General features: G+C 46.8%; 1 protein-coding gene across 4 annotated transcripts in view; it reads right to left on the bottom strand.

Annotated features, from left to right (window-relative positions):
- The window catches only part of FBXW7 (F-box and WD repeat domain containing 7), a 164,303-nt gene that overhangs the window by 26,904 nt on the left and 111,151 nt on the right, over positions 1-26,248 (bottom strand). For 3 of the 4 annotated variants that reach the window (XM_027456658.3, XM_038178292.2, XM_005014698.6), the window contains 2 exons: positions 3,657-3,739; positions 491-632 (listed from right to left, as the gene is read on the bottom strand). In XM_027456658.3, coding sequence (XP_027312459.1) covers positions 491-632; positions 3,657-3,739 — 225 coding nt within the window. Of the gene's footprint in view, positions 1-490; positions 633-3,656; positions 3,740-5,555; positions 5,849-26,248 lie in introns of those variants that run through there. The other variant, XM_072037388.1, reaches the window with a different exon arrangement.

Here is a 26,248-nt window from a genome sequence, read left to right as displayed (position 1 = left end):
CTCAAACATCAGTAAAAATACACATCGAGTTTCCGTTCAACCTATTTTTGCTAAACACTCCTCTGTCTTCTATTCTTAGAAGACACCAGACTTATGGTAAATTTAGTGCTATACCTACGCTGAAGCGAACCACGCGCTCACACTTGGTAGTCTCCCAGAGAAAATGTCTCCCGTTAGCCGGAGGCCATGGAGGCAGCCGTTACATGTTGGACAGAATTTGCAGAAAATGTGAAAGCATCAAACAGTATGGGCTATTTTATTAAGAAACCAGAGAAAGTAGTAATTTTTTTGTGAGTTTCTACAGCAACTAGCTAAAATGGGCAACTGCATTTCCTTGAAGTTGCTGCCCATTTGTTTTTTCAACAGTACACAAAATCAATGACCGAGACATTCGGGGATATACAGCGAGGACTGCCTTTAGTGCAGCAGCCCGTGCTTAAATCACAGAGGTAAGCTGCTCCAGATGTCTCTTTCTCTAAGCACTGGTTACCTGAAACATTTTCAGCCATTCCTGAAGGCCTGTGGGTGGCTGCACAGATGTAATGCGGCGCCGCTGCTGTCCCTGGCCGTTGGCTGCCCTCAGGTCCCCAAAAGTAGTAGGTGTGGCAGAGCATGGCACCAGCCCCGTGGTACTAGAACACAAAGAAGAAATGAAAGCTGCATGTAAAACATGGAGGAACAGTCACAGCCTAGGGCAGAAGAAGAAACCTAGTGCAGAAGTTGCAGCTGTTACTGGAAGTCTGAAGCTTCCTGCAAAGCCAACAATGTGGGAACGCCCCGTTGGCCGCTCACGGCACCAGCGCCCTCACGCTCACAAACTCACCTGTTGCTACCACTGTGGCACTGATCTTCCAGCTAGGGGCAAACTCCTCCGAGGCCAAAAAAACACTGCTCCATCAACTGGCCAGCAGGCTATCTATTAAAGTGCGTGTTCTCATATCCCTTTCCTTGGCAGAGTGTGTCCTTTTCTGCTGGGCTGCACCTGTGCCTTCTGACCGGTGGTTCTGGGAGCCTGAGCTCAGTCTCACCTGAACGTGACGTGCTTCACCCACGAACGGAGAGATAGCTATTCTTGGCTCTTAATATACTTTTGTTGACAAAGAGCTATTACTATCAAACAACCCTAGCGCCCTGGTGATTGGAACGGGACTTTGAAGTGCTCGTATGGAGCGTTTTAAAGTTTGTGTGTTGATGGAGTGACACGGGAATTAAAGGGCAGCAAAGTGAGGAGGGAAAAGGAACCAAAGGTGCTCCCTGAATTACAGTTGGATTTTTTCACTCTGACACGTTAAAAAACAGCTCATTCGTATGGGACAGGGCTTTAAAAAAAGCCAGGATTAAGCTGCTATTGTAGGAGCCTAGAGTCATACAGCTGACTGAGTTCTCTCTTTTTTTTAAACATAATGTAAAGCACTTCGTTCACAGAATGCCAACGTTGTGTCCCCACCACAAAATCTGGAACTCTGCTATAGTGTTTTCACAAACACCAAAATTTTAAATGCAGTCGTTGGACTCAAAAAAAAAAGAAAAAAAAAAACAGCAACAAAAAACAACCCAAACCCTTTGCTTTTATTTATGATAGACCCAACTTTTTAGCAGGTGTTTATTCAGGGGGGTTACTGACATTTCACTGGCTAGAGGAATAGCTTTGAATGATGCCAGGCACGTCCATTTTAATACGTATCTCATCAAAATCTACAGATCTTCCACCCTTTATTCTTCCATGTTCTGAAGGACAATTGTAGCTTGTTCTAGCATTTACCCAGGCTGATAGAGAAAAGTAAAGAATGGCTTGAATAGACTTTCTAATGATAATTTCACCGAGCAGTAATAGAAACAGAAGGTAATACCAAAATACTGTTTCACAGATCAGGGATCCTCTTAATGACATTTGTTTACTGGCTTTACCTGTTATATGCAAACAAAGTTAATCAGAACTGTCAATTTTAAAGAGCGCCTGATCCTATGGAAAATGAACCAAGCAGACACAAGAGCCACATCGTTTGCCTAAACATTATTACAGAAAATATAATCAAACAGTTTAGGAGAGAGGATCAGATGTTATTTAAGGATTCTTTTATGTCAATAATGACTCAAAATCCAAGCAATGACAGTAGAAAGCGTTCTTTTTTTTTTTTTTAATCCAATCTGTATTTACAGCCTACTCATTCTCATCACCTGTACAGAGACCTTGCAGAAGGCCTCTCATTTAGGCTCCAGAATAAGGCCCTTAACTTGGTTTATACAGGGTCTGAGCAACATGTAGCCTTGAGCTTGCCTCACTACAACAGCTACACCTTAATTTCTTCTGCAGTGAACTGGTTCTCATTCAGAGGCAGCTATTCCAAATAAGATCTAAAAGTCTCTTTCCTTGACCTGAGATTAAGCCAGCAGGCTTTTGTTCCTGCTGTATTTTTCTGTTTGCTCTCATCCACCTGCAGCAGGCAGGCAGGCTGCTGCGGAAGCTGGGCAAGCACAGCGGTTCCTTTGAGCGCCACAGGTACGCTTGCCAAGAAGCGCCCCTTCCTTGGTCCGGAGCTGTTTACTTTCACCTGAGTGCAGAGAGCGGCATGTCGCACCAGGAACCACCCGGTGGATGAATGGGAGTGTTTCTCCACTAGAATAATGGAAAGGCCCGGAGAAACTACCAATGCACGAGACGTGGGAGCTGCAACACGTGCTCCTCGGCTGCCTCTTTTTCTCTGCTGCAGCGTTTCTGTCTGAAAAGCAACCAGGGAACCTGTTTTCCCTCACTGTCCTAACTTTTCTCTCATCACCTGCTAACCCCCTTAAAGGAGGGGAAATAAATGCATGTTACTTCTGGGAGACCCATCAGTGGCTGAACGCTACAACGCTATTCACAGAAATAACATCCCCAGCCAGTGTTAGGCAGCAAGCACGAAGCCTGTGGGAGGGCTGATGCTTCTTACGGGGGAAAAATGCGTGATGGTGTAAGCTCCAAAATGATGGGAAGCAGTGCGGCACCAGAGCACAATCGTTATGGCAACTATGTAGTAGGACCTGCAGCTGCAAGGCGTGCACGCAGGGCCCTGCTCGGCCACCTCCCCTCGTGCTCAGGGGCGCGTTGCCCTGTGAGGCATCTGACCGCACACGTGCCGCTGCCTGTGCGACGCGGTGCCGCTCCGGCGTAGTACGGAGGCAGGGCTGGAGGAGCCCTTGGTAATTTCACGTCGTGGGTAACAAGTACGTGTGTGTTCCCGTTCGGATCAGATGGTCTGCTCTGCCTACATAAATTTCCATTCTCTCATTCCTGTTGCCATAGCGAAGTGATACATTTGATCACAGTTTGTAATAGTCTTAGGGTTTATCATTATGCCCCTTTTTAACAATCTGATTGATTTTATTCCCAGGAATGCCTCAGCCCTCGAAAAGACTCCAAGTAAATGGGCGTGCTATATTTAGAATCAAACACAAACCTCAACTGAAGAAATGCAAGTCTGGCTACTTCATTAAAACTCATCTTCAGTGTAGGTGATTTAAATTAGCTAAGCAGTACATGAACACTGATACCACCCCTTCCTCCGCTTCGCAGTGCTTTAACATGGAGAGGAGCGAGGAAGCAGGCTTAGCGAGACTGGAAAGACGGGATACGCGCAAGAATCACAACCCAGGGGTCTGTTATTGCATTTAATTACCTTGTGTATTCTGAGACTTTGCAGGGTTTCTTTCCCAGAGAGAAAGAACGGACCTCGGAGCCATGGTCCAACTTTCTCTTCATCTGCAAGGTGAGGGAAAAGAGCAACAACATGGTTTTAGTTACATGGCCAGCCTTACTTACACATACTTCTGTAAAACAAATCCATTTTCACTTTCTGCTTTAATAGCGGATTTCAACAAAGTTAGCACTCACCAGATTATTTAAAGCAACATTGTAGTTTCCGGCTTTAACTTTAAACAATACTCGATACATGTTTTTATACGGCACATGGATACAGTAATGCTGTTTTGAGGTCCCAAACCCACTGGAATTACATTCCTTTTATTTCCAAAGGCAAATGTTTAAAAGTGCACAGAACTCGGTGCTGCTTTATTTACTGAAGTGTTCTCTCCCTGTTCTCCAGGAAGGGTAGGGAAAGAACCAACCCCCCCCCCCCTTCATTCTCCGTGTCCAGATTCACTGCTAAAAGTCTCACACAAATGGTTAAATGTCAGGTAACGTGTCTGCACTATAAAGCAAATACCATTTTATGGCCTAAAAAAATTCAAATACATCTTTTCTTTTGCTCAGCACCCTTTATTTTCGAGTTGCACACTGGAAGCATTTATAAAACTGACCGAAAGAGTAACAGACATTTTCACAAAAAAGCTAAGGATGAAACCCGGTAAATCTCAGCCTTGAATGTCACCCACAATTAGATGTGATCAAAACCAAATAATGAGCAGGGCAGCTGCTAAAAGGGGAAGCCAGTCTGCAAAAATTACCAGCGAGATGGAAACCAGTGAAAGCCATATTTACCCAGCCAGACAAATAAAGATTACTTTCTACATATTTGGGCAATCTTTAACCACAGGCTTTTGGACTCAGTGAGACGTCGTGATGCTAAATGCAGTTTCTGTGGGGTTTGTTGGTTTTCATTTTCTTTTCTTTTCTTTTTTTTTTTTTTTTTTAAAAAAAAAAAAAAAGAAAGATGTGATACACCGGAGCACCAGAGCCAGCAGAAGGATACTTACTGCTGCGTACAACTGCAAGCTGCAGAACGCAGGAACTACCTGTGTCACAACTCGGACTTTAATTTTACCATTTTCCTTTTTTTTTTTTTTCCCCCAAAAAATATCATTTTAAGATACACGGTTTAAAAGTTGGCATCTCACACAAACCACTGATTTGATCTTTTCTAATACCATGCTGGAATATATTTAACCATTTATTGCATCGGTTTACCTGGCTAAAAAAAAAATAAATTAAACCCAAGCAAGCAGGATGATGATCCATATCGCGTTATCCTGATTCATTTATATACATATATATATATATATAATTTTTTTTTTTAACTTTTCAAACGCCTCCGTGCCTTTCCCTGCAGAAAGCCACCGCGGACCCGTGGCCGAGCGCGGCTCGGGCGTGCAGCGGGGCTGAGCTTCACCCCGCGCGGTCTCGCCGCGGCTGGCGGCGGATCCCCTACTGCGGCCGTGCCTCCCCCGGGACGCAGCGCGGCGCTTCCCCACGCGGGCACGGGACCGGGGGCACCCGTGGGCACCCCGCGGGCACCGCCTCGCCCCGGCCGCTCCCCGCAGCCCGGAGCAGCCCCCGGGGCCGGGCGGTGCGGGCTGAGGCCAGCAGGCAGCGCGCTGCGGCCGGGCACCGCCGGGGCTCCCCGCAGCACACCCGCAGCGCGCCCCGGGAGCCCCCCGCCGCCTCTTTCGGGCTCGTTTCCCGCGATTTCGGGCAACTTTCTCCCCGCGCCGGCCGCGCTGCCGACGGGAGGGGGCGAAACTTTGTCGGAGGGCAGGCGGCGGGGCGGGACGTGCCCGCGGGCAGCCGGGGGGCAGCGGGGGGGCGCGGGGTGCGCAGTGCGGCCCCGCGGAGCACTCACTTTGTAGAAGATCATCTTGAGGGTGCCGTAGAAGCCCATGGCGTCGGCGCGCTTCCCCCTGCGCGCCCGGCGGCCGGGCAGGCGCTGGCAGTAGAGCCCCTTGTCCGGCAGGTAGGTCACCGCCTCCCGGCCCGACATGCTCGGCACAGGCGGCGCCGGCGGCGGGGACCCGCGGGGAGCGCGCCCGGCACGGCTCGGCCCGGCCAGGCACGGCTCGGCTCGGCTCGGCCCTGCCCGGCTGCCTGCGCCGCGCCGAGCCCGGCTCCCTGCCCGCCGGCCTCTCCTCCTCCTCCTCCTCCCCGCTGCCTGCCGGCCTCCAGCGCCCGCCCCGTCCCTCCTCCCTCCTCCCGCCGCCTCCGCAGCGCGCCTCGCCTCGCCTCGCCGCGGCACTGCGGCCCGGGGGGCTGGGGAGCGCCCGCCCCGCCCCGCAGCGCCCGGCACGGCCCCGGCACGGCTCGGCTCGGATCTGCACGGCAAGGCACGGCTCCCATCGGCTCGGCGAAGCACCGCAGAGCAGCGCAGGGGAGCCCCGCGGCGCTGATGGGGACGCCACCGCTGCTCCCCCCTCCCCTCCCGCCGGGGAAAGGCGCTGGGGGGGGAATAAAAATAATGCCAGTAGTGATGATGATAAGCATAAAGGTGGAGAATGAGGCGCTGCTTTATCACAACAGGCGTCTGGGGCTGCGGGAGTGGAGCCCCGAGTCCAGGCGTTACATAAGGGGCGCTGGGACAGGACCCCGGGGAGCGGCGGGGAGGCTGCAGCAGGCGGGGGTGGCAGCGGGGAGCCCCCGGCACGGCCCGGCCCCGAGGCTGTGGCACCAGCACCCCCTGGGCCGGATCTCCCCGCACCTCAGCCCCAGGCCCCCCCGTGCTAAGGAGCCCTCCTTCTGCAGGGGCTTCCCCTCCTCTGCCCCCTTACCCCTACGCTTACAGCCCGGGGCGCCCCGAGCCCCCCGGTGCTGGGTTGGGGCTGGGGCAGGCACCTGCCGCCCGCAGGCAGGCTCCGTGCGCTCCCCTCCAGCCAGCTGCAGCGAGGCACGCCGGCTCCTGCCATTTTTCCTTGGGCTGGTTGCTTCTGCAAAGTTTTCTGCATGAGTAGCAAAAATAAATAAATAAGCGAATAAATACATAAGGGAGGGGGGTGGGTGCAGAGCACCCCCAGAACACGGGCTGAAAATGCACCATTGACCTGCGGCTCCCCCCTGTAGCAGAGGGGCTGGAGGTGCTCAGCAGCAGCCACACAGCCGCTCCTGGCAGCCAGAGGGGAGCCCCTGTCCCCCTACCACACCAAGAGGTATGGAAAAGGAGAGGAACTGCTTTCTGCAAGAGCCTTCAGCCTCCCCATCAGTACGTAAAGAAACCTCATCTTTACTGATGCTTCAGCGCGGGTGAGCGCAGCAGCGGGGTGTTGGTGCAGGCGGGGTGAAGGCACGGCCCCACGGCACACGAGGATGGCCTCGCACAGTGCCAGCCACCTGCAGCCAGCCCCCAGCCCTCGCTTCAACGTCTCCCAGTGAAATGGCTCTGCCCGTCAAACCCCGGCATTTATGCCATTACCCATTAAACTGCAGTGCTGTATATTTTATGAGAACAAAATGGTCTTGAGTTGACTCCATACCTCAGACGTGAAGAGCGCTGTACATATCCCTGGGGACTATTACTGCCTTCCTCTGTGAGCGCATCGCATGCGGAGGGGAAGGAAAAAACCCACACGGGCTGCGCGTACACATGAAATCAGCACAGGAAGCAAATTAATACCCAAGCACCAGACACGAAGGAAGCTGAACATTGCCGCTGTGGGATGCAGGACTTGAGGTGGGGGCACACACGAGGCACCCTGCCATGTTCCCAGGGCCCGCCTGATGCGGAGGGGGCTGCCAGCAGGGGTGTCCCAGTGGGTGCTGGCAGGAGAGCCCCGGGAGCAGCCTCGCCTCTCCTCTCCCCTGCCCACGGACAAGCACAACCTGCCAGCGTGACTGCTTTTCTCCTTTGAACAAGATGTGCTTCAGAGTAAGCAGTCAATGAGTTGAATAATAATTAGAAATTACTATTTTCCTCTCTTTTGGAGTATTGCTATTGCTGATTCCTTCTCTTCTGATAATGACTGTCAGATAGTCTCTCACGGCTACAAGAAATCCCCGACTTCACTGCCACGCTCTGCGCCGCGGGCAGGGCCCTGCGGTAACCCCAACATCCACCTGCCAGCAGTGCAGCGCTCGGCACATCGGATATTTATGCGCACAAAAGGGTTTCGGGTTCTTCCTAATTTTAGCTGCAGATACCACTGACAGATTTTGACATTTTAATGGTGACTGTCTTTCGTCTAGCAGTCTACCTTCCTGAGAGCACAAGACAAAAGCTGCACACAGATCTCTCCCACCTGATGTTTTTCTCCTACAGCCTTACCACCTCTTCCCAAACAGGAACCCACCCTCTGTGCATCCCGAGGCAGCAGCAGGTACCAGGGGGGCACCTGCTCTTCCCCCAAGCCCCAGGAGAGCCCCTCTGGCTCCCGCTCCACCTCTCTCTCAAAAGGGCTTTCATCCCCTCCCTTGCCTTGGAGGCCCCCCATCCTCAGGGAAGCTCAGCATCACGAGCACGCCACGATCTCAGTCGCAAGGAGCAGCAGGAGGAATGATTTGAGACCTTGCAGGAGCAGAGGAGAACGGACACAACTGCGGAGACTCAGCAGCGCTGCAGGTCATGCAGCTCAGCTCCACATCCTCCTGGAAAACCTAACGGGACAAGTTAATCCCCGGCTCCTCCAACGCTTCTGGGAGCCCAACAGCAGGAACGACGCCTCCGTTTCTATCTTTCCTGACATTTGCAATAATCTTTACTGCAGTAACTTAACGTGCTCCAAGCACACTTAATGGCATCAAGTGAATGCTCCTCGCAAATTAACAGGCACTGGGGCAGACTATAGTTAGCAATACAACTTTAAGAGAAAAACCCCAAATCGCTCTGTTTCCCTGTTTCATATGTATTCAATTTCAAAGGTTGGCTTCATTTTGTTTCGGCTGAAGATAAGTTTTCAAGTTTTTAAAACCACAATCAGCATATAACTCATGACATTTTTTAAAAATGTCTCCACCAAAATTACATAGTTTCCAGTAGACACAAGTCCAATCTCCTCTCCCGTCAGTCCTGCCAGCTCTTAATTAGTAAAAATTCACATCATCCAATTCCTTTCCTGCTGGCACCATTTCTAGCACCTTTACCAGTTTGTCATGTGGTACGCTGTAATTAAGAGCGTCTATTACTCCTAATGAAAGACTGGAATGAGCTGCAGCAATCACCCGCGGAGCTGCGCAATCCCCAGAAGAACGGAGATCCCGGAGCAACGGACCAAAGGAAACAGCATTTTGGGGGTTTGGGCTGGAGAAACATCTCGGGGCGGGCTGGCATTTCACACGCACATATGGGCCCTGCGAGCAGAATGTGTGCAGGAGGAGCTGCGGAGCAGTACGGTTTGGTGTCTCCGTTAATATTGGTAAATGCATCACTCGAGACGCTGCCAGGAGGGATCCTGTGTACTCGGCAGGCTCAGCAGATATGCAGCAGACTGCCTCCTTTGGCGACGCTGCGGAGGGGTTTGTGTGTGCTGTCTAATAGGATTGCTCTCCCCTCACCCCCGGAACTCAGGAAACCAAATGCCCTCATCAATTTGGGGCCAAGCCCTCGGCTGCGTGCGATTTAGCCCAGAGGCAGCAGTGAAGGCCCAGGAAGGACAGTCAGGCTTCGCTATTCTTCCCCTTCTCAAATCTGGTCCGGCCTGTGTTTTAAACACTTCCCTTCTGCTCCTAATCGAGTTAGGGCAGCTGCAGCACTCAGCGCTTTGTCTTCTGTATGTGACCTCTCCCTCTGACCACAGACTTCATTTAATTTGCCAAATGCTCCCATTCAGGCAAGGCTCTGGCCCCACGGAGAGGTGCTTCTGCCATCTGCTTTCGACATTTGACTGCAGCTTCGGCTCGTAACTAGGTGTGCTGAACCAAGCTCCCCGCTCCCCAGCGAGCCAGGCAGGTGCTAGGGCCTAGCTGCTGTGAGGTCTTAGAAGAGGAGGAAAAATACACCCCATGACCAGTGCTAAACGTGTAATTCAGCACAGTAATTCAGGGCAGGCCTTTCCCCTACCAAAGGGCACTGCTATTACTGTCAGACCTCTGGTTTTTTGAAGGCATCACGAACCAAGCCGATGGGATTTTGGAAAGCCCACGTTTTCATGGTTTCCCCCAGTTTGTCTCGGGCCAGGCAATGACCTCGAGGCTGCCAGCTCTGATTTATGATTTATTGGCCATCACCCTGCACATGAAGGAGGAAGGAAAGGTGCCTGGGGTCCCAGGAATGCAGTTTGGAAGGAGGAATTTGTAACCCGTGTACCTGCAGCTTCAGCGGGAGGCTCAGCAGGGCCCCCAGCAGCAGGTTTGCCTCACAGAGTTACAGACAGAAACGTAAGCTTACGAGCTCACGGCGTACAAGTCAAACAACCCTGCTTCAGTGCCCTGCAACGTGCACTGCTCACCACATCACTGATCAATAACCCATTCCTGCAGCACGGAGGGACCTGAAGTTTGGGGTGAAGCAAGGCAAGCAAGAGGAAGCGTGGCACACGAGGAAGGAGGCACTGCACTAAGCTGCACATCGCCTTCAAAGGCTTACTTACACACAGCGGCAAAGACATTATCAAGTATGATAGGTGTTACTAAATTGTTTTACTAATTATATAATGTTTCTTGGCAAAGCATTTTGAATGCTGCTTTCAAACTGATATTTTCCACACACTATTATTCCTTATTCCCATGCAGAGCAAGGCATTGTAGTTAGCAGAACTGTAAACAGCCTGTAAGTTATTTTCCTTCCAGGGATAGAAAAAAGCATAGATAGCACCTGAATATTACTATTAATAAATCCTGATTTTATGAGAGCAGTACGAACTTTACGAACACTGCTTTCAGAGGTATATTATCTGTAGCAGAGACTCCCCATAAACCTGGGGGCTGCTCTGCAGCCAGCCCAGGCTGCCCCCTCCCTGCCTGCCCAGCCACGCAGACATTTGTGTCCCCGTAGCCAGAGGCACAGACGGCTCCTCTGCTTCCCTCCCCACGGAAGAGCCACAGCAAATGCCTGCCACGCTGCAGCCTCGGGCAAACCAGTGAGGAACGGAGCTTTAGGCTTCGTCCTCCCTGCCAGGGGGCTGTATTGTTACCACGGAGAGACCTGGTTGCACTAAAAAACATACTTAAGCTGCTGTCAAACAGAAATGGACATGAAAACATTACGGTTTCACCGTAAAAGGAGCACAAGGTGAACCACAGGCTGGAGGTATAATGTCAACCTCCCTTAAACACGCCACGTTACAACTCCAGGGAGCTTGTCTCATTACAACTGGGTATTATTTCTCAGCAAAAACAAGTCATTTGCTTCCCAAAGCCTCTTCTTTTTTTCCCCCTTGTTACAGAAAAAGATAAAATGAAAACAAAAATATCAGGGGAGACAGGCTTCATGTTGCTTTTAATCCCCTGTGGCAGTCACCACACGCAACTTACCTACACAGAAGTCTTGCAGGGTTTGTTTAAGAACTAGCAATACCATCTCATAATAGAGATTTTCATAATGCATATTGTAAGGAGGAGAATTAAGGTCGCTAATGCAACCTGCACTTTCACGTATTCGACTGCTTTCAGTGCAACAGGACCATTAGGAGTCGTGTTTGGTTTCTGCAGAGCATTAGTGCAGGCCTGGTGTTTCAAAGGAAGGAGGAGGCATTACACGTAATGCATCTCGCCAAACATCCGCTAATGGCAGCAGATCTTCTTAAGAAGCGCATCTTCGCTCATTGTACTCCTATTAAAGTTAACTGTCACCTGTTTATTATATCATTACACTTAATACATTGCAAGACGAGCTCTGTTTCTGGAAGCAGCCATAGCTGCGTTAATCACTCACGTTCACGTTGCACTGGGCGTCAAGATGCTGCGGCACAGCCCGGGCTAACGCGGGCACGCAGCATGGGCAATGCCCCAGGGCGGCACAATGACCAATGCATGACAAGCACAATATTAAAAAAAAAAAAAAAAAAAAAAAGCCAACCATACTTTTTTCCCCCCCAACATTTCAGCCATAGAATGGGGCTGGATTTGTTAGTTTACCTCGACAAGAATGTTTCCAAATTAATGAAACGGGCATTTCTGTCTTTGGACACTGGCAATCAAACTGTTTTCACCCAAGTATGAGCAGATTGGGAAATCAGCTTGGTAGGGAAGGAGAAAGGTCTGCTCTGTCACGGAGGGATTTCCAAAAAAAGCCTGTGGTTTGCACAGAATACCAATAGAGTACTGGTATCTACTGCCTGTTGTCTGATAAGTTATTTTCTTTGGAGATAGCTTAATTTTGATTGCCAAGGGAAGCGCTTGTTTGTCTGGCATAATATAAAGAAATCTATTTACAAAACAGCTCCTGCCCCTCTGTGGTCCATAGGAACGATAAGGGTGTTAGTGGCGAGCCCTCGGGCTACAGACAGAAGAATTCCTGGAATTACAGATTATACCGGAGGGATTTAGGAAGAATTTGAAGAATAAACTGTTAAAAATGTCAAATTCATTTTCCTAACTGTATTACCTAAAGAGAGTATAAAGGTTATAAAACCAAGCTTTCAAGGGAGTTTGAGATGACAGATGCAAGATACTTTCACTGCTAGAAAGCTGCTTACCAAGACAGCCCAGCGCAGGGTGCATGCTAAATACAACAGAGGATCTGGGAAAAAGCCTCCGATTCATTCGGGACACGCTCTTGGTACCCACTTGCACTTGCCTCAAGTTTGCAAAGGCAAACCTGCAAATGTCTGTAGCATCCTGCAGGATCCTGTAACACAGCTGGGAATTTAGCTTTCCCCCATATCACCTGGCATCAGCAACTCCCCATTCCCCACGTGGAGCCACATCTTCCCCAGAGCAGCTGGCAGCAGCCCCTCGGGGGAGCTTTGCCCCCTTGCCTTTGGCTGTCACAGGGCTGGGCAAGTGCAGGGGAAGGGCGCAGGTGGGTCTGGTGGGACACAGGTTCCTCACAGCCTGGGGTATCCCTGGTAGGTGTGAGGGGTTGTTTTCCTTCACACAGCTGCGGACGATCACTGCAGTCACTGTGCCCCACTGGTGAGCACCAGCAGCGTTTAGAAAGGGGACAAGGAACTCGCCCACCTTCCCCACAGCCCCTGATGTGCAGCCACCACAACCCGGGGAGCCCTCCCCGACTTGGGTTCTTGCCCTGAGCGCATTCCCTGGGCTGCAGGGGGAAGGATGCCAAACCTCTGCACAACAGAAAGGCACGCCAAGCATACCGGGGTCACGCCGGGCTCTTTGAAGCCTCTCTCACCCACTGTCTTTAACCTTACGCTGTGCAATTTCGCATCAAAAGGGAGCTGGCAGGCTAGGAAACCTGCCCAATCTAAACAAACTCTTCCTTGAACAGGTGCTCCGAGTCTAGAAACCAGATAACACGCCTGTCTGCCTCCAGAAGAAACGCAGCACTGCATAATTAGGGGTAAGCAGTCCCTCATCCAGAGCAGCGGGGGGGAAATTTAAGCACTTTTTTTTTTCTTCACTGAATCTAGCATTATTTAAGAGTAGGGATAAATACCTCTAATACAGTCAGGCCCAGAACAGGTATTGATAATAGAAACCTCTCAGAGGTGCAAAATGTATGAATTAGGTCCCAAGGTGGCAAGAACTGCAGCATACAAAGAAAAATGCCCATAGCTTGCCACTGTGGTCCAAGCTTCTTTTGGAAAACCACTTCCTTTGGTAAAAGCTTATGCTCCCTTTATCAAGACATAACATTTGTACTTGAATTTAAAAAATTGCAACTCAAAAAAACGTTTTTACCATCAAGATAAACCACATACTGCAACTTCAACATATCTCCAGACTTTAACCCGTTCTCCAAAACCTGCCGACTTGGCAGGTCAGTGTAACGCAACCGATGAGCTCCCTAAACCGAAGCCACGCACTGTGGGATAAGCAGCAAGGCAGTTCTCTAAATTCTTGGGGTTTGAAACTTACAATTTTTTTATTTATAGACAGGATGGAGTAAATTAGAGATTTCAGGAGTATTTGGCTTTCATTTGTAACCACAAAATTAGATGGCAACTGAGGTTTTAAAATCTGTAATGTTATGTAGACTCGTGGTATTTCTTAAACCCAGTTACTGATGCGAATGTAGCCCCTCTGATGGTACTGAGTTACTTAAAAAAAAAAAAAAAGAAATGCAACTAATGAAATGCTACAAAGTAAAATCTCTAGGAACTGTCTAAGCCCCCAGTGTGGTAGGCTGTATGGGGGAAGCTTATTCTTTGCATCTTTACTATTTTAATATTCTAGAAAGATATGAAATATTACAAACTATTATTTGAAATTAGTACACAAGGAGGATTAGAAATGCTGCAGCAAAGCCTATGCAAATATACATCTTGATTCCTATTCCTTTTCTTTTACTGAAAGCAATTGCTAAAGCATGTTATGAGCTATTAGATTGCTAAAGCTATGCCAGAGATCTTCTGACCAAACTCTAGGGTGGGTTTTTTGTTTGTTTGTTTGTTTATTATTATTATTTTTTTTTTTTAATCATATTCCATCTCTAACATTCAATCGATGCCAAACAGGTTTAGGTAAGCCAGCCTCTCTCACAGAAATGGAAAAAGAAATCCCGCTGTACACGTCATATGCCTGCTGGTGTTACAGGGAAAGACTGAATGGAAGAGGAAAAGGGAAGCAGGAGGGTGGAGTAGGAGAGCACCACTCTGCAGCTTGGTATTTAGCGGGAGCTCCTGCTTTCTAAGCAGAAAGTTGGCAAGGCACCATTAGGGTCCTTGGAATTTAATGTCTTCAGCAGAAGCTTCACATATCGTGTTGTTTGATTTCCTTCATCTAATCCGTACGCAGAACAAACCAGTGCCTTGAAAACCAGCCAAATCTGAACAATCTCCATTTTACTATCTACCTCCAGCAAAATGTGCTACAGGCCACTGACCGAATCATTTGCATATCAACCTACATTTAAATCACTATGCAGCTACTGAAATGTGGTCCTGCTCCGGTTGTGAGCTGAATTCCTCCTTGGGATGAGATCTGAAAGCGTTCACTTGTCCCCTGTGCAGTCACAGGTGATGATTGGGAATATTTGATGTAAACGAAAATTCTGGGAAGAATTCATTTCCTGCTTGCAGAAATACATTTCCCCATAAAAATATTTGACAAAAACAGCCTTAACGGAATACTACAACTCATTCACATGCTCTTGAATAAAGTGATTTAAATTGGCAAGAACAAAGTTTAAATACACTTCTTCCCCGCCAGCCGTCCACAGCTTTTTACGGCCTGCAGGGACAGGTATGACTCATGCCCGCGCTGTTCTTCAAACACGCTATTTTAAAATGCAGATTTTTTCCACTGGTCTATTGTGCCCTACAAGTAACTACAAACTGAAAGAGGCTAAAATTAGAAGACAGACCACTATCGCCAGAGGGATTAGAAACTCCTAGGCTGTGTTGATTCAAAAAGCCGAACTGGTTGACCGATGTGAGGGAATCTTTTATGTTTATTCCTGCTAGAATTCATCAAACTTCATTCAGAGTCTCTCCTGGCTACAAATTATTTGCAATCCATGTGTTTCGGAACAGAGGGTGGTCTCCAGATCTGCATGCAACATTGTACTGAGTAACCCTCTCATTTTCTGGTATGTAAGACAAGGGAAAAAAAAAAAAAAAAGGTGTTCACACTAACCTAGGTCAATCATCACAAAAACACTACTGATGGCAAGTCATCAGACCAAGGTTTTGTGGTTGTTTGTTTGGTTGGCCTGTTTTGTTTTTAAACCAACAAGTACAGCAACATTCTTTTCATTTGCCTTATTAAAAGTCTGTTAATTTTTACTTATTCTGATTAACATAAAGTTTGGTAGAACGCTAATTTAAGAAGTAATCAGTCAGCCTTGAGCTTAGACTGAGCAATCAACCTGACAAGGAAACTACAGAAGACACTAACCTTCCCTGTAATTTAGAGCAACATTTCAGCTACTGCAGACTACTGGGTTAAAAGCTAGAACAGTAAGATAACTTTCAGCTTAAGGCACGGATGTCAGTCTCCTTATCAGTATGGTCCTTCAAAGAGCCCGCTGAAAGTCTCTTCCTTTTAGATAGACAACTCCCAAATTTGTAGCGAGATGTGTGGGCTACTTGGTAGTCAGGAGTCACCACATAGCTGCTGTCACAGCAGTATCTTGATGACCAGAAAATGGGGGTAGGTTTTGTGTTTCCTTGAAAAAAAAAAAAAATAATAATAATAGCAAGGAAAAAAATGCCAAGTATTTAATTTGCCACATCACAGAGGACAGTCAAATGCCTGTTACCAGGTGAGGATACCAAGAAGCAAAAACACTTCCACTGACTGGAATTCATTCACTTCCCTGTGGACGATAACTATTTGCATTGCTACATGACACGCGCCTCGCTGAAGAACAGATTTCTTTCTCTTTCACCAGGTGGACAGCTGGCAGTTGTGTTGCACTGGAAAGAGCCAGAGAAACGTGAACAGTGAGCTGGGCGAGCTGCTCAGAATTGCACATAAATGTGGGAAGGAGAAAAGAGGAAGAGTCAGCACAGAGTCTACATTGATCTAAAACACGGGTCGACAGTTCGAAGCCACTGAAAATCCAATTCATTTCCCATTTCCCAGTTTCGGGGGACATCTGTTACAATCTAAAAAGTATCTGTTTTGAAGAGCTGCGATGCTTAAGCTGTTCTCTAAGCAGAGGCAGGGTACACCAAGGTTAAAGAGATGGCTGTAGCAAAAGAAATCTCATCTCAGAAGGAAAAAAAAAAAAAAAAGAAAATCATATTACCTCCCTCCCCCCTCAAAAAAAAAGAAAAAAATGTATACTTTTTTATTGCAGTAGAAAGCAGAACTCTAAGTTAGAAGCTTAGCAGATGCCCAAGAAAGACACATAAAAACCAGGCTAGCAGCCTAAGGAGTAGTCATACAGGCTGTGAGAACAACTAGCAGGTTGAATCCAAGCTCTTTGAAAGCTGTTTCCTTTATCTGCGTCTGGCAGTTAGCATTTGTCTAGTTTTCTCTCTACCTAAATAAGCAAATAAGCCAGCAAACTGTCTTCAGCTTCTGAAAACTTGCACCTCCAGGAACCCCAACGAGGGCTCAAACGAGGCTGATCTTTTCTCTCTGCTGAGGTACCACTGTGCCTGGTCCTCTTGAGCTGCATCTATCATCAGAGTCGGCAGGACAACCTCCGAGGAAGACCCCACAACGCGACCGGGCAGCCGACACGGTCAAGAAGCGCCCCGAGGGAAGCTTGAAGTCAGAGGGACAAAGGCTGCTGCAGCTGGGCCCGCCACCGATCTGTCTTAGGCTCCGCAACAGAAGCTTGAGCAGCAGCGTCTGCATCAGAACAGATCTGGTCCTGCCCAGTGAAAACCCCAGCCTGGAAGAATTTATCAACTGATTCCTTCCAGACAACACAAGAATTTCAGGAATGCAAATTAACTGCTTGCTACCTCTGACAGGTCTTTCTAAACCGTCTACCAGTTCTTCCAGCTTTTCATCTCCCCCAAACAAAATCACTGTTCTCAGAAATACTCTGGAAAAGCATATGGGGAAGAATAAATTTCCCAGCACTCAGATGCTAAGCACCAAGCGCCCCCAGCCCCCACCCCCAAAACAGCATTACAGTCTTCAAAATGTTTTTAAAGGAAAGGAGAGAGAGGAGCAGCTTGCAGTAGTTTCCATATAACACAATTATACAACCTTTTATCTGTAAGGATGCCAGCACCGAATTGCATTATTCCTTTCAAGGTCTTTAGAACCGAGGTGAGAATATTATCTTGATCTGCATTAAACTAATAACAGAATTGAGTATATTTGCTTCTTCGTGTTAAACTAATTTTAAGAAGCTCCTAATACATTGGTTAGCACTTTTTGGGAGCAATCTCAAAGCTGGAAAGGAAGAGACCAGATAGCTCAACGTGTATAATAAGGGCTTGTGAAATAGCATCAATATCCCCTGTAATGAGATCTCCCATTCAAAGCAAGAACGGCTCAGAGATGGGGGAGCGAGCCCAGCTGATGAGGGCTGAAAGGAGGGAGAGGCCCACAGGCTGAGGGTTTAACTAACCTGGAGCAGCGAAGGAGTAACCCTTGGCTGGGAATTTGACTGCTTCATGTTGCTGTTTCCACCTCTGGGTTAAGAAACCCGGGGGCGATGGCTGGGAACTGCAAGTCTAGAAGCGCGTTCTCCACATTGATGCCACCATACAGACCAGAAAGGATGACTTCGGACTACATCAGTATAAACTTACAGTAGATAGGGAAAGAAATTTTTCAAAGAGGATGTTACTGTGATTTTTCCAGTCTAAAACCCATTTTCAACACCAAGAGATGGTGACAAGAGACAACCAAATGTGTTCTGCATCAAGAACAATCCTAGGCCAGAGGTCCCAGGGAACTGCCTGCTCCAGATGCCAGCCACTATCTCCTCATGAAATACCCACTGCAGATTTCCCTCGCTGTAAGGCAGGGACTGAGTGAACCTGTTGTAAACAAACTAGTCAGAGTCAACTCTTGACACAGAAAGCCGCAGGTGTGTCCTCTTGTGGAGGTGACTTTACCAGGAGAAGAGGCTAAGGTTCCCTCCTTAACCTCCTTCAGTCAGGAAGCTGAGCTGGTTTATACAACTATATATAGTAGCAGATCTTTGGCAATAAATGCATTTTTTCCCTCAAACAGGCTAGGAAGTGATGACATGAGCAGCTTAACTGGCAGATCTGAAACAGCAGCAGAAGTCTGTTGGCAGGATGCACAATACCTGGAAGTAGCCTGAAGGGTGGCAGTTTATTCAGCCAACATAGCTGGGTTGGGAGATGACATGTTCGCAGCACCAACTGCTCGGACTCGCAGGAGCCAAAAAGTACACTTGATTCCCTCTCGGTAGGATAAGTAATCTGAGTTAATTGGGAACTTGTGGTACTGCTGGATTTTAACGAAGATGTGTAAACCTATATACCTGCTGCCTTAACCATCAAAACATTTCCTCTCCTGAATATATCTACAGAGTGACATGCTTTAAGTCGCGGCTTTCTTTGAGAAAGGTCTGAGGCTAAATGACTTAATCCAACATCAAAAGATCTGTAGGAGAGACAGTTGTGGGTGCTACACATGGCTGTAGTTATAGGACCTTCTCCTGTCCTGGCAGTTCCCAGCTCATTCACACACACACAAATCCATTGTGTGACAGGGCAGGCCAAGTCATCTGTTCTGCAAGTGCTTTGAACAGACAGATAGACAGATAGCATTCCTAAACCACATTTCATTTATTCAGTTCAAAAGACAACTTAGCTAAGTAAACAAGTCTTTGGCCTATTTATGCTTTTCTTTCTTTCTTTTTTTTTTTATGGGGTCCCGAGTTCTGTTTCTAGTGCCACTACACATGACTTGGTGCAACATTTCTTGTCTGTGTGAAGAGAAAAATCTAATAACCTATTCACAGGATAGGTACAAAAGAGGACTAAATTCTGTTAAGAATTACATATCAGTAAATGCACACAGGGTCAGCTCCCAGACAGCTAACAGCAACCAGCTGCAGAGAAGACTTGGACCCGTGGTCGCCTGCTTTCAATTGACGAGACAGGCTAGAGATGCGGTGAGAAACAGCAGCACGCAATTTAACACATACTAGCAGCTGAAGTACCAACTTTTCGGAGACTCTGGATACGTGCTCTGGCTACCCATATGTTTTGAAGCCCACACCACAATGATTTCTAAACGAAGCTTGTGCTTTCATTCCGCAGGCATAAAATGATACATCGGAGAAACAAAGTCTAGTAACTTTTTACTGATTTGTTTTGGAGGTGTTTTTGGTTTCACCAGATGGAAATGCTTTCTGTCAGGATCGAAGTCATTCTGCTCAGATATTGTTCATAATGGGCATTTGCACCGACATAAAACTTCCACAACAGACCGATTTTGATTAAGGAAGATGCGCACTCGATGGAATACCTACGAGCTTTAGATCACACGCAGACCTCACACTGCCACGCCAACTAAGGAGGAGATTTTACTCCAGAGCCTCTTCTCCTGCTACACCGCTGCCAGCCAGGCCTGCCCAGGCCCAGGACTACCCCGGGTGCGACACGGCTGCCTTACTTCTGCAGCACCTTGCCCCAAACAAGCCCGCCTGGCAGAGCCTCACTGCTTAAAAATATCCACTTCAGTTTGACAAACAACTTTGCCAGCAGCTTTGAGAGGGCATTTCCCTTAAACAGAGGGGTTGCGCTGAGCTTAGCCAGGCAAACAACCCACAACCGTAGAGGCACATTCGTGAATGACTGCTGTGGTGCACACGAAGCCCCTGGATTTTGCAGAGATGTCGCTGAGGAGCATCAGCATATTCTTTCCACCAGTTGTGCTGTGAGAACAGAGAGCCCACAAACAGCTGGGAGAAATATTATCTGAAGCTGCTGCAGCTTCTTGTTGAGATGGATCCGAGCTCTTTGCCAACAGAAGTGCTCTTCTCACAGCTTGGCTGTAGCCTAACGAAGGGGTTGGTTGGCACAGAAATAGCAGGCAAGAAGGGGGACTCTAAGACATAAGCCCTTACGGCTACATCAGGAACTGTTGTGTAAATGATGGGTTCTAGGAAAAGTACTTTGGCAGAAGCAATCATACTCACAGCTTTATTCTCTAATCAGAAAATCAGTGTGCTATCATACGGGCATATTCGTCATCCAAGGGTTTTGCATGAAAGTGCATACAATGTCACAGATGACCTCTCAACAGACAATGAAAAATAACATGGTAGGCTACACCTTAGACCATACTTTGCATGAAGTTACCAAAAAAAGATCCCAAAAACTTCAACAAAGCCCAGAACATCTACGAGCTGACTTGAAGGACACCTTTAAAGGCTGTTATCTGCAAGCTCTTTAAGAAATCCACTCATGTACAGAAATCTGCAATACAAAAAAAAATTCCTGGGAGGGAGAGTTGAAATATACAAAAAAGGTACAAAGTCAAAGACAGTACAAATAATTTATGACCTTCTCTCTCTTCCTCTTTTTAAACTCCTGTTTGAATACTTGATTTTTTTTAAAGGTCTCTTCATAAACACTACCGGCCAATTCTTCTCCCACCTACTTAGCAAGGCCATAAAAATAAACCAGTTACGTGTTCAGCTGCAGCAGACCTGATGTGAAAGATTATTGCCTACTTCAACGCGGTAGGCTAATTTGATTAATCCTTTCATCAGTAAAAACACAAGTTTCTTTATATATAGCATCTTTTCTTGAGATGACAAAGCGCCTCTTACCCCGTAAACAATTTCCTTCCATTTTAGCTAGGATCAGTTTCTTGCACCAAGCTGTGTGCAAAAGGCAATTTATATAAACATTTTACACACACAGTCCTTAAGATAATAATTGCATGAGTAGCTTTACAGAAGAAAGTGGCTTGACTGATACTCAGAGTTTACAATTTGATTAAACAATACATAAGAAGTTTACCACAAAGATATAACACAGCATCAACCGAAAATCAGAGACAACTAACTTTTCTCATGTTTGGAAAAGAAATTGGAAGAAAACAATGCAAGGAGATATTAGCTTTACTTCTGAGTACAGAGAGTGAACAATTCCTATGCTCACTGTTAACCTGTGCCATCTGAATTGAAACATTATTATTTATAGCCTTTTAGTTCCAAAAAGGAACTGGAAACTTCTCTCACAGAACAGCAGAAGCTGTAAAGGCAAAACAAGAGCTGGGAATGCAGTGAAGCAAGTAAGAGGAGCGTGAGTCTGAAGTTCACTACGTGCTTTGTCAACACCTCATCGTTATCAGTGCATAACAATTTTCTGCTATTTTCTGCAGGCTGCATTGAACAGAACATTGAAGAGTGATTATATGTCCAAAGCTTAATAAAATGTCAAAATCCACCACTCCATTGTATCGGCAATTATGATGCTTTCCTCCTACATACGGGATAGCAAAGACTACAATTTTGTATTCACGGTGTTCCAAGTGCTATGCTTTAACTTGCAGCTTGCTCTAAGTAAGTTATTTGCCAACCAGAAAGGCATTATCCAACCTCATATTTTAATAAAAACGGCATTTTTCTTAAAAAGAATATAGCTTTGACTCAAAAACACTTCTAGAAACTGAAGATTTTTAAACAGTTAGTGACTTTCACCACCAAACAGATACCGTGGCCAACAACTTATGTCACCTCTACAACAAAGACAAAAGGCAGCAGACTGGATTCTGCAGTTGCAGCTCTGCTCAAGTTGAAATGGGAGAAGAAAAGGCCTCTGGGGAAAGAGGCTGCAAAATCTCTCTTTTGGCCTCAAAGCTTCTTCCGTCTGCCAGGGCCAAGCCTCATGCCCCCCAGACTCTGGTGCCAATGGAGAAAGCAGCTGTACCTGAGCGGGGTGGCCTGCCTTCCTTGCAGAGGGAAGGGACCTCCACCTCCTGCCTCTTTCCGTGCTTGGCATCAGCTCTGGAGACAGAGGAGACAGGCAGATCCAGCCTGCCCATTGCTGGCCCCAAAGCAACACTTTCCCTGCTCTCTTAACCACCGCCTGCCACGACACCGTTTTCACAGTTGAGGTAAATTGCAAACTAAGCTGCAGACTGCAACTCCCGTGCTGATTTTCCAGGGTATAGATAACATCTTCTGACAAAACAAATCCAACTTTCAATACCAGTTCTGGATGAACCCTCTTTTTTTCCCCCAATGTGGAGCATCACCTTAGAACTTGATACCCAAAGGAAACAAGCTCCTCAGGTGAGATGAAGCATGCTCCCCTACTTCTTTTTTAATCATGCTGCTGCCTACAGATGGTTATTATGGGATTTTTCTCTACATGCTTTGGAAAGTAGAATCACTGATTTTGAACAACCCAAAGCATTGAGAAGATAGTACACCAAGTGCACCTTGTAGGGGGAGCACATCAAACAGAAAACTCCTGTCAAGAAAGCACAAGCCACACGTTAATGGCCAATGCATGGTATGTAGCCAGCTCTGTGTGCCGACGGCTGCACAGCTGAACAGCGGGTCTTACTGCAGCCTCCTCGCCAGCAGTCAGCCTTCCTCAGAGTTGGGCTTTGATGCGTCAGAGAGGGAAGGGTAATACTTTTATTTCCTTGGGAAACAATGCAATCGTGATTGCGAGACATACTTGTCTGAATTAGATATATAATACCAGGTCTCATAAGAGACGCTCTGAACTCCTAAAGCTTGCCTGACTGTGATAGCAGCTATTAAGAAGTCTGCTTTAATGGATAAGAAACATGACAACTCCCACAGAGAGTCAGTTGGTGCTGTGCTGGAAGGGCTGGAAGCGCAGTCCTACTGTTGTGCTTGCCCCTCATGGAGGGGAGAAGCAAAACACGTTTCTCAGTAAGACTTCCAAAAATGCTTGTCCTGATCTCTGCTGAGAAATACGTGAGCGAAGATCCTTGACTTCTTATACCCCTTCTGAAAGAATTCACTGCAATTAAATGGAGTGCTTTTCAGGGTTCATGAACAAGCTCCCAGCGTAGGTAGAAGTGCGTTTGCCATGCAAGCATTAGCTGCCATTGTGAACCTGGCTGCAGCGAGAAGATCCTTGAAATAACAGATCTTCCTGGGGAGGCTGAAGCATCAGGTGAGCTCACCACCAAGTTACCAGCCCAAGAAGCACGGCTCCATCAGCTGGTACAGCGCTCATCTTTCCACATTAGTAGCGCTCTGCAAAAGACACATTGCACCAAGACTGCTGCCTGCTCTGCGAGATGGTTTGTTCTCTCTTAACTCCTGACAGCCAGGGAGACTGAACGATAATCTTGCTGCTGTCCCTCACCCACACCCTTGAGGTAAAAAGGTCAGCTGGCAGCCTACTGACCGGCTTACTGGGGAGCGTGGGTACCCACAGACCAGGTGTCACACCAAAATCCAGTTTCTGCAGGGCAAACCATGCCACCCAATATGCAGTATTCATCTGATTTCCAGCACATGCTGAAACAGGAAGCTCCTGTAACCAAGAAAATGGTGATTCTCTTTCTCCTTCGGAAACAGCTGAACCCATGATGGCTATTACTTACAAATTCCTCTTCAGATGAGGTTCTCAGCTAAGCAGAATAAATCTATCAGCCAGCTTCAAGACCTCAGTGAATCACTGCACTGCAGCCCACAGAGGCTGTGCTCCTACTGTTCCTGGTGCACGCTGTTTAAACCAATATTGACCAGAGTAAGTGCTTTCCATTACTCGCAGCTGACATCTGTCATAATAATTTGTCTGTTTCACAAATGGGGGATATGTTTGTGTTTCTCATCTCATCTTCACATGGAACAGGGTATTTGTTTCTTTGTGCTTCCTATTTTGAATTAAGGCCATTTTCGGCTCTTTATCAATGCTATTCTCAGAGGAGATCTTGCTCCTGATGGTATTCTCTTTGAGTACAGGCCTTCGGCCTGACTTATCCAACACTGTGTACCACCCACCCTGTGGTTACAGTAAATCATGATATGCTGAAAATAAGTACTGGTTTAATTCGGTTTTCTCTCCATACATCTGCAAAACTAATGTGAAATAGGATTTTATTTCCTTTCCTTAAAAAAAAAAAAAAAAAAAAAAAAAGATAATTCTACACTAAGTATAGAGTAAAACCTATAGGAAAAGAAATTACTTAAACAGTCACTAGGCATATGCAAAATGAGAGAACACTACATGGATTGGGTTTATGCTTTAAAAAAAAAAAAAAAAAAAAACACCAGCCAGAACAAAGCAAAGCAAAACACACACACACACACAAAACAACTTGAAGAGACTTGATAGGAACAGGCTACAAAATTCCACCCTGAATTGTTATAAAAGACCCTTTCCATCCTGGTACGGAACTGCTCAAGACCAGAAGCAAGACGAAAATGTAATACCTGTGACTTATGCACAGCTTTACAGAATATATTTACAAGACAGCATCTAAGAATTTTATTAAACCAGATTTGTGGATAGCTGTTTGGTGAACAAAAAAAAAAAGCAAGAACATGGCACCAGTGTACAAGTAGAGAAAGGCACACGTCAGCAAGGTGGACTATTGCAAGGTTAGCGAATAAGGTTCCTAGCCACTTTCCCTTCAGACTTTGATGTGGCTCCAGGTCTGTCTTGTCTAGCGCGATTGCCACCTGCTGCACCTCCGGGTATACTTCTGCTTTAACAACACACATGAAGGACCAAGGCTGTGGCAATTTCCTAATTATTTTAATTTGCCTTGTACTTTTTGGTGGAGGTTTCCTAATTAAATATTAAACATAAAAGAATGATTCATCACTGAAGCAACACTGAGCTCTTCAGTTTAAAGCACAGCTGATAATACAGACCCTATGGACGGAGGATTGATGTCTCTTTTTACTGGGCAACCACTGGGTTGGCTGATTTGTCCAAACCCCAAGAAGGCTCACCAGCAGAGCTCTCTGCAGCAAAAACTTTCATGACAGGAGAACTGTTAAAAGCCTGTCTTCTACCACAGAAGTTGCCAAAGCAAAAAACTTCAGCAGTACCTGGCAGGTGTAGTTTGCCCACGGGTAGTAAGCACAACGAAGCATCCAGGGCAGGAGATCAGGGAGGACCTCAGCATACCAAGGACAAAGCCACAAGATCTCAAAACGCACTGCCAAGTTTTAGAAATTTCTCCCCTTCACTGAAAACTCTCTCGGATATGTTCTCTTTGCCACTCAGTTGCTCCAGATTTTGATTACTCACTACACTCTGCTTTCTCCACTGTTTTTGATTTCCATAGATAACTACGCTATTGTTCTTTCCCTGAAGGTTTTAACATAGCCTTCTCTGAAGCGAGCCAGTATAAAATAACGTTAGTGGGACTAGATTCTGGATGGAACATCATTCTACTTGTTCTGCTGCACAGCCTGTTGTCTGCCTTGCAGTTAGAAATATTCCTTTTAGTCTTTAAAGCAACATCCTTTCTTACCTTAAGGACACTAAAGATCCTACTATAAGCTTCATTACAAAACTCACATATAAAGAAACAGAAAAAGATCTCACTCTCTTCAGATCTGTGCATCTCCCATCAATTCTGAGCATCAAACATTACCTAGGCATTAAGCACAAGTTAGCAGTCATATGCATTATTTTTAAAAATGTGCAACTGACAACCAATACACCTAAAAGCATCAAAATAATGCACAAGAATTTTGTAAGGTTTTCAAAATATTTAAGGCAGGAACATGCATAGGACTTTCCAAGGGGGTGGTCCTCCGACAAATTTTACAACGTAATTGGCTTGTCCTAGGTCTCAGTTACTTGTGATCCCCTATCACAAGCACAGAGATGACATTGCAGACCCGGAAGAGATTCCAGCTTTGTGCCATGGCCACAGTCATTTTAACCTTAGCGTGAAACACTTACCTAGACATTCTGAGTTCTTCTATAGCAAACGCTGAAGTTACTTACTGGCCACTGAACTACTTTTACACATGAACAGAATTCACATTAGCATGGAAATTGCACCATGCTTATAAACATCCCGACTTAGATGAGAGGGCTCCCTGTTACCAGCTACCCACAGCCTGCAACAAAGTGCACACAGCTTTCTCTAGGCAAAAACAAACCACCAAGCTACTTCACAGTTGCCTTTCTCAGCTTA

This window comes from Anas platyrhynchos, chromosome 4, assembly GCF_047663525.1.
Source record: "Anas platyrhynchos isolate ZD024472 breed Pekin duck chromosome 4, IASCAAS_PekinDuck_T2T, whole genome shotgun sequence".
Taxonomy (NCBI): domain Eukaryota; kingdom Metazoa; phylum Chordata; class Aves; order Anseriformes; family Anatidae; genus Anas; species Anas platyrhynchos.
The sequence above is the reverse complement of the archived record's forward strand: the minus strand, read 5'-3'. Positions and strand labels throughout refer to the sequence as shown.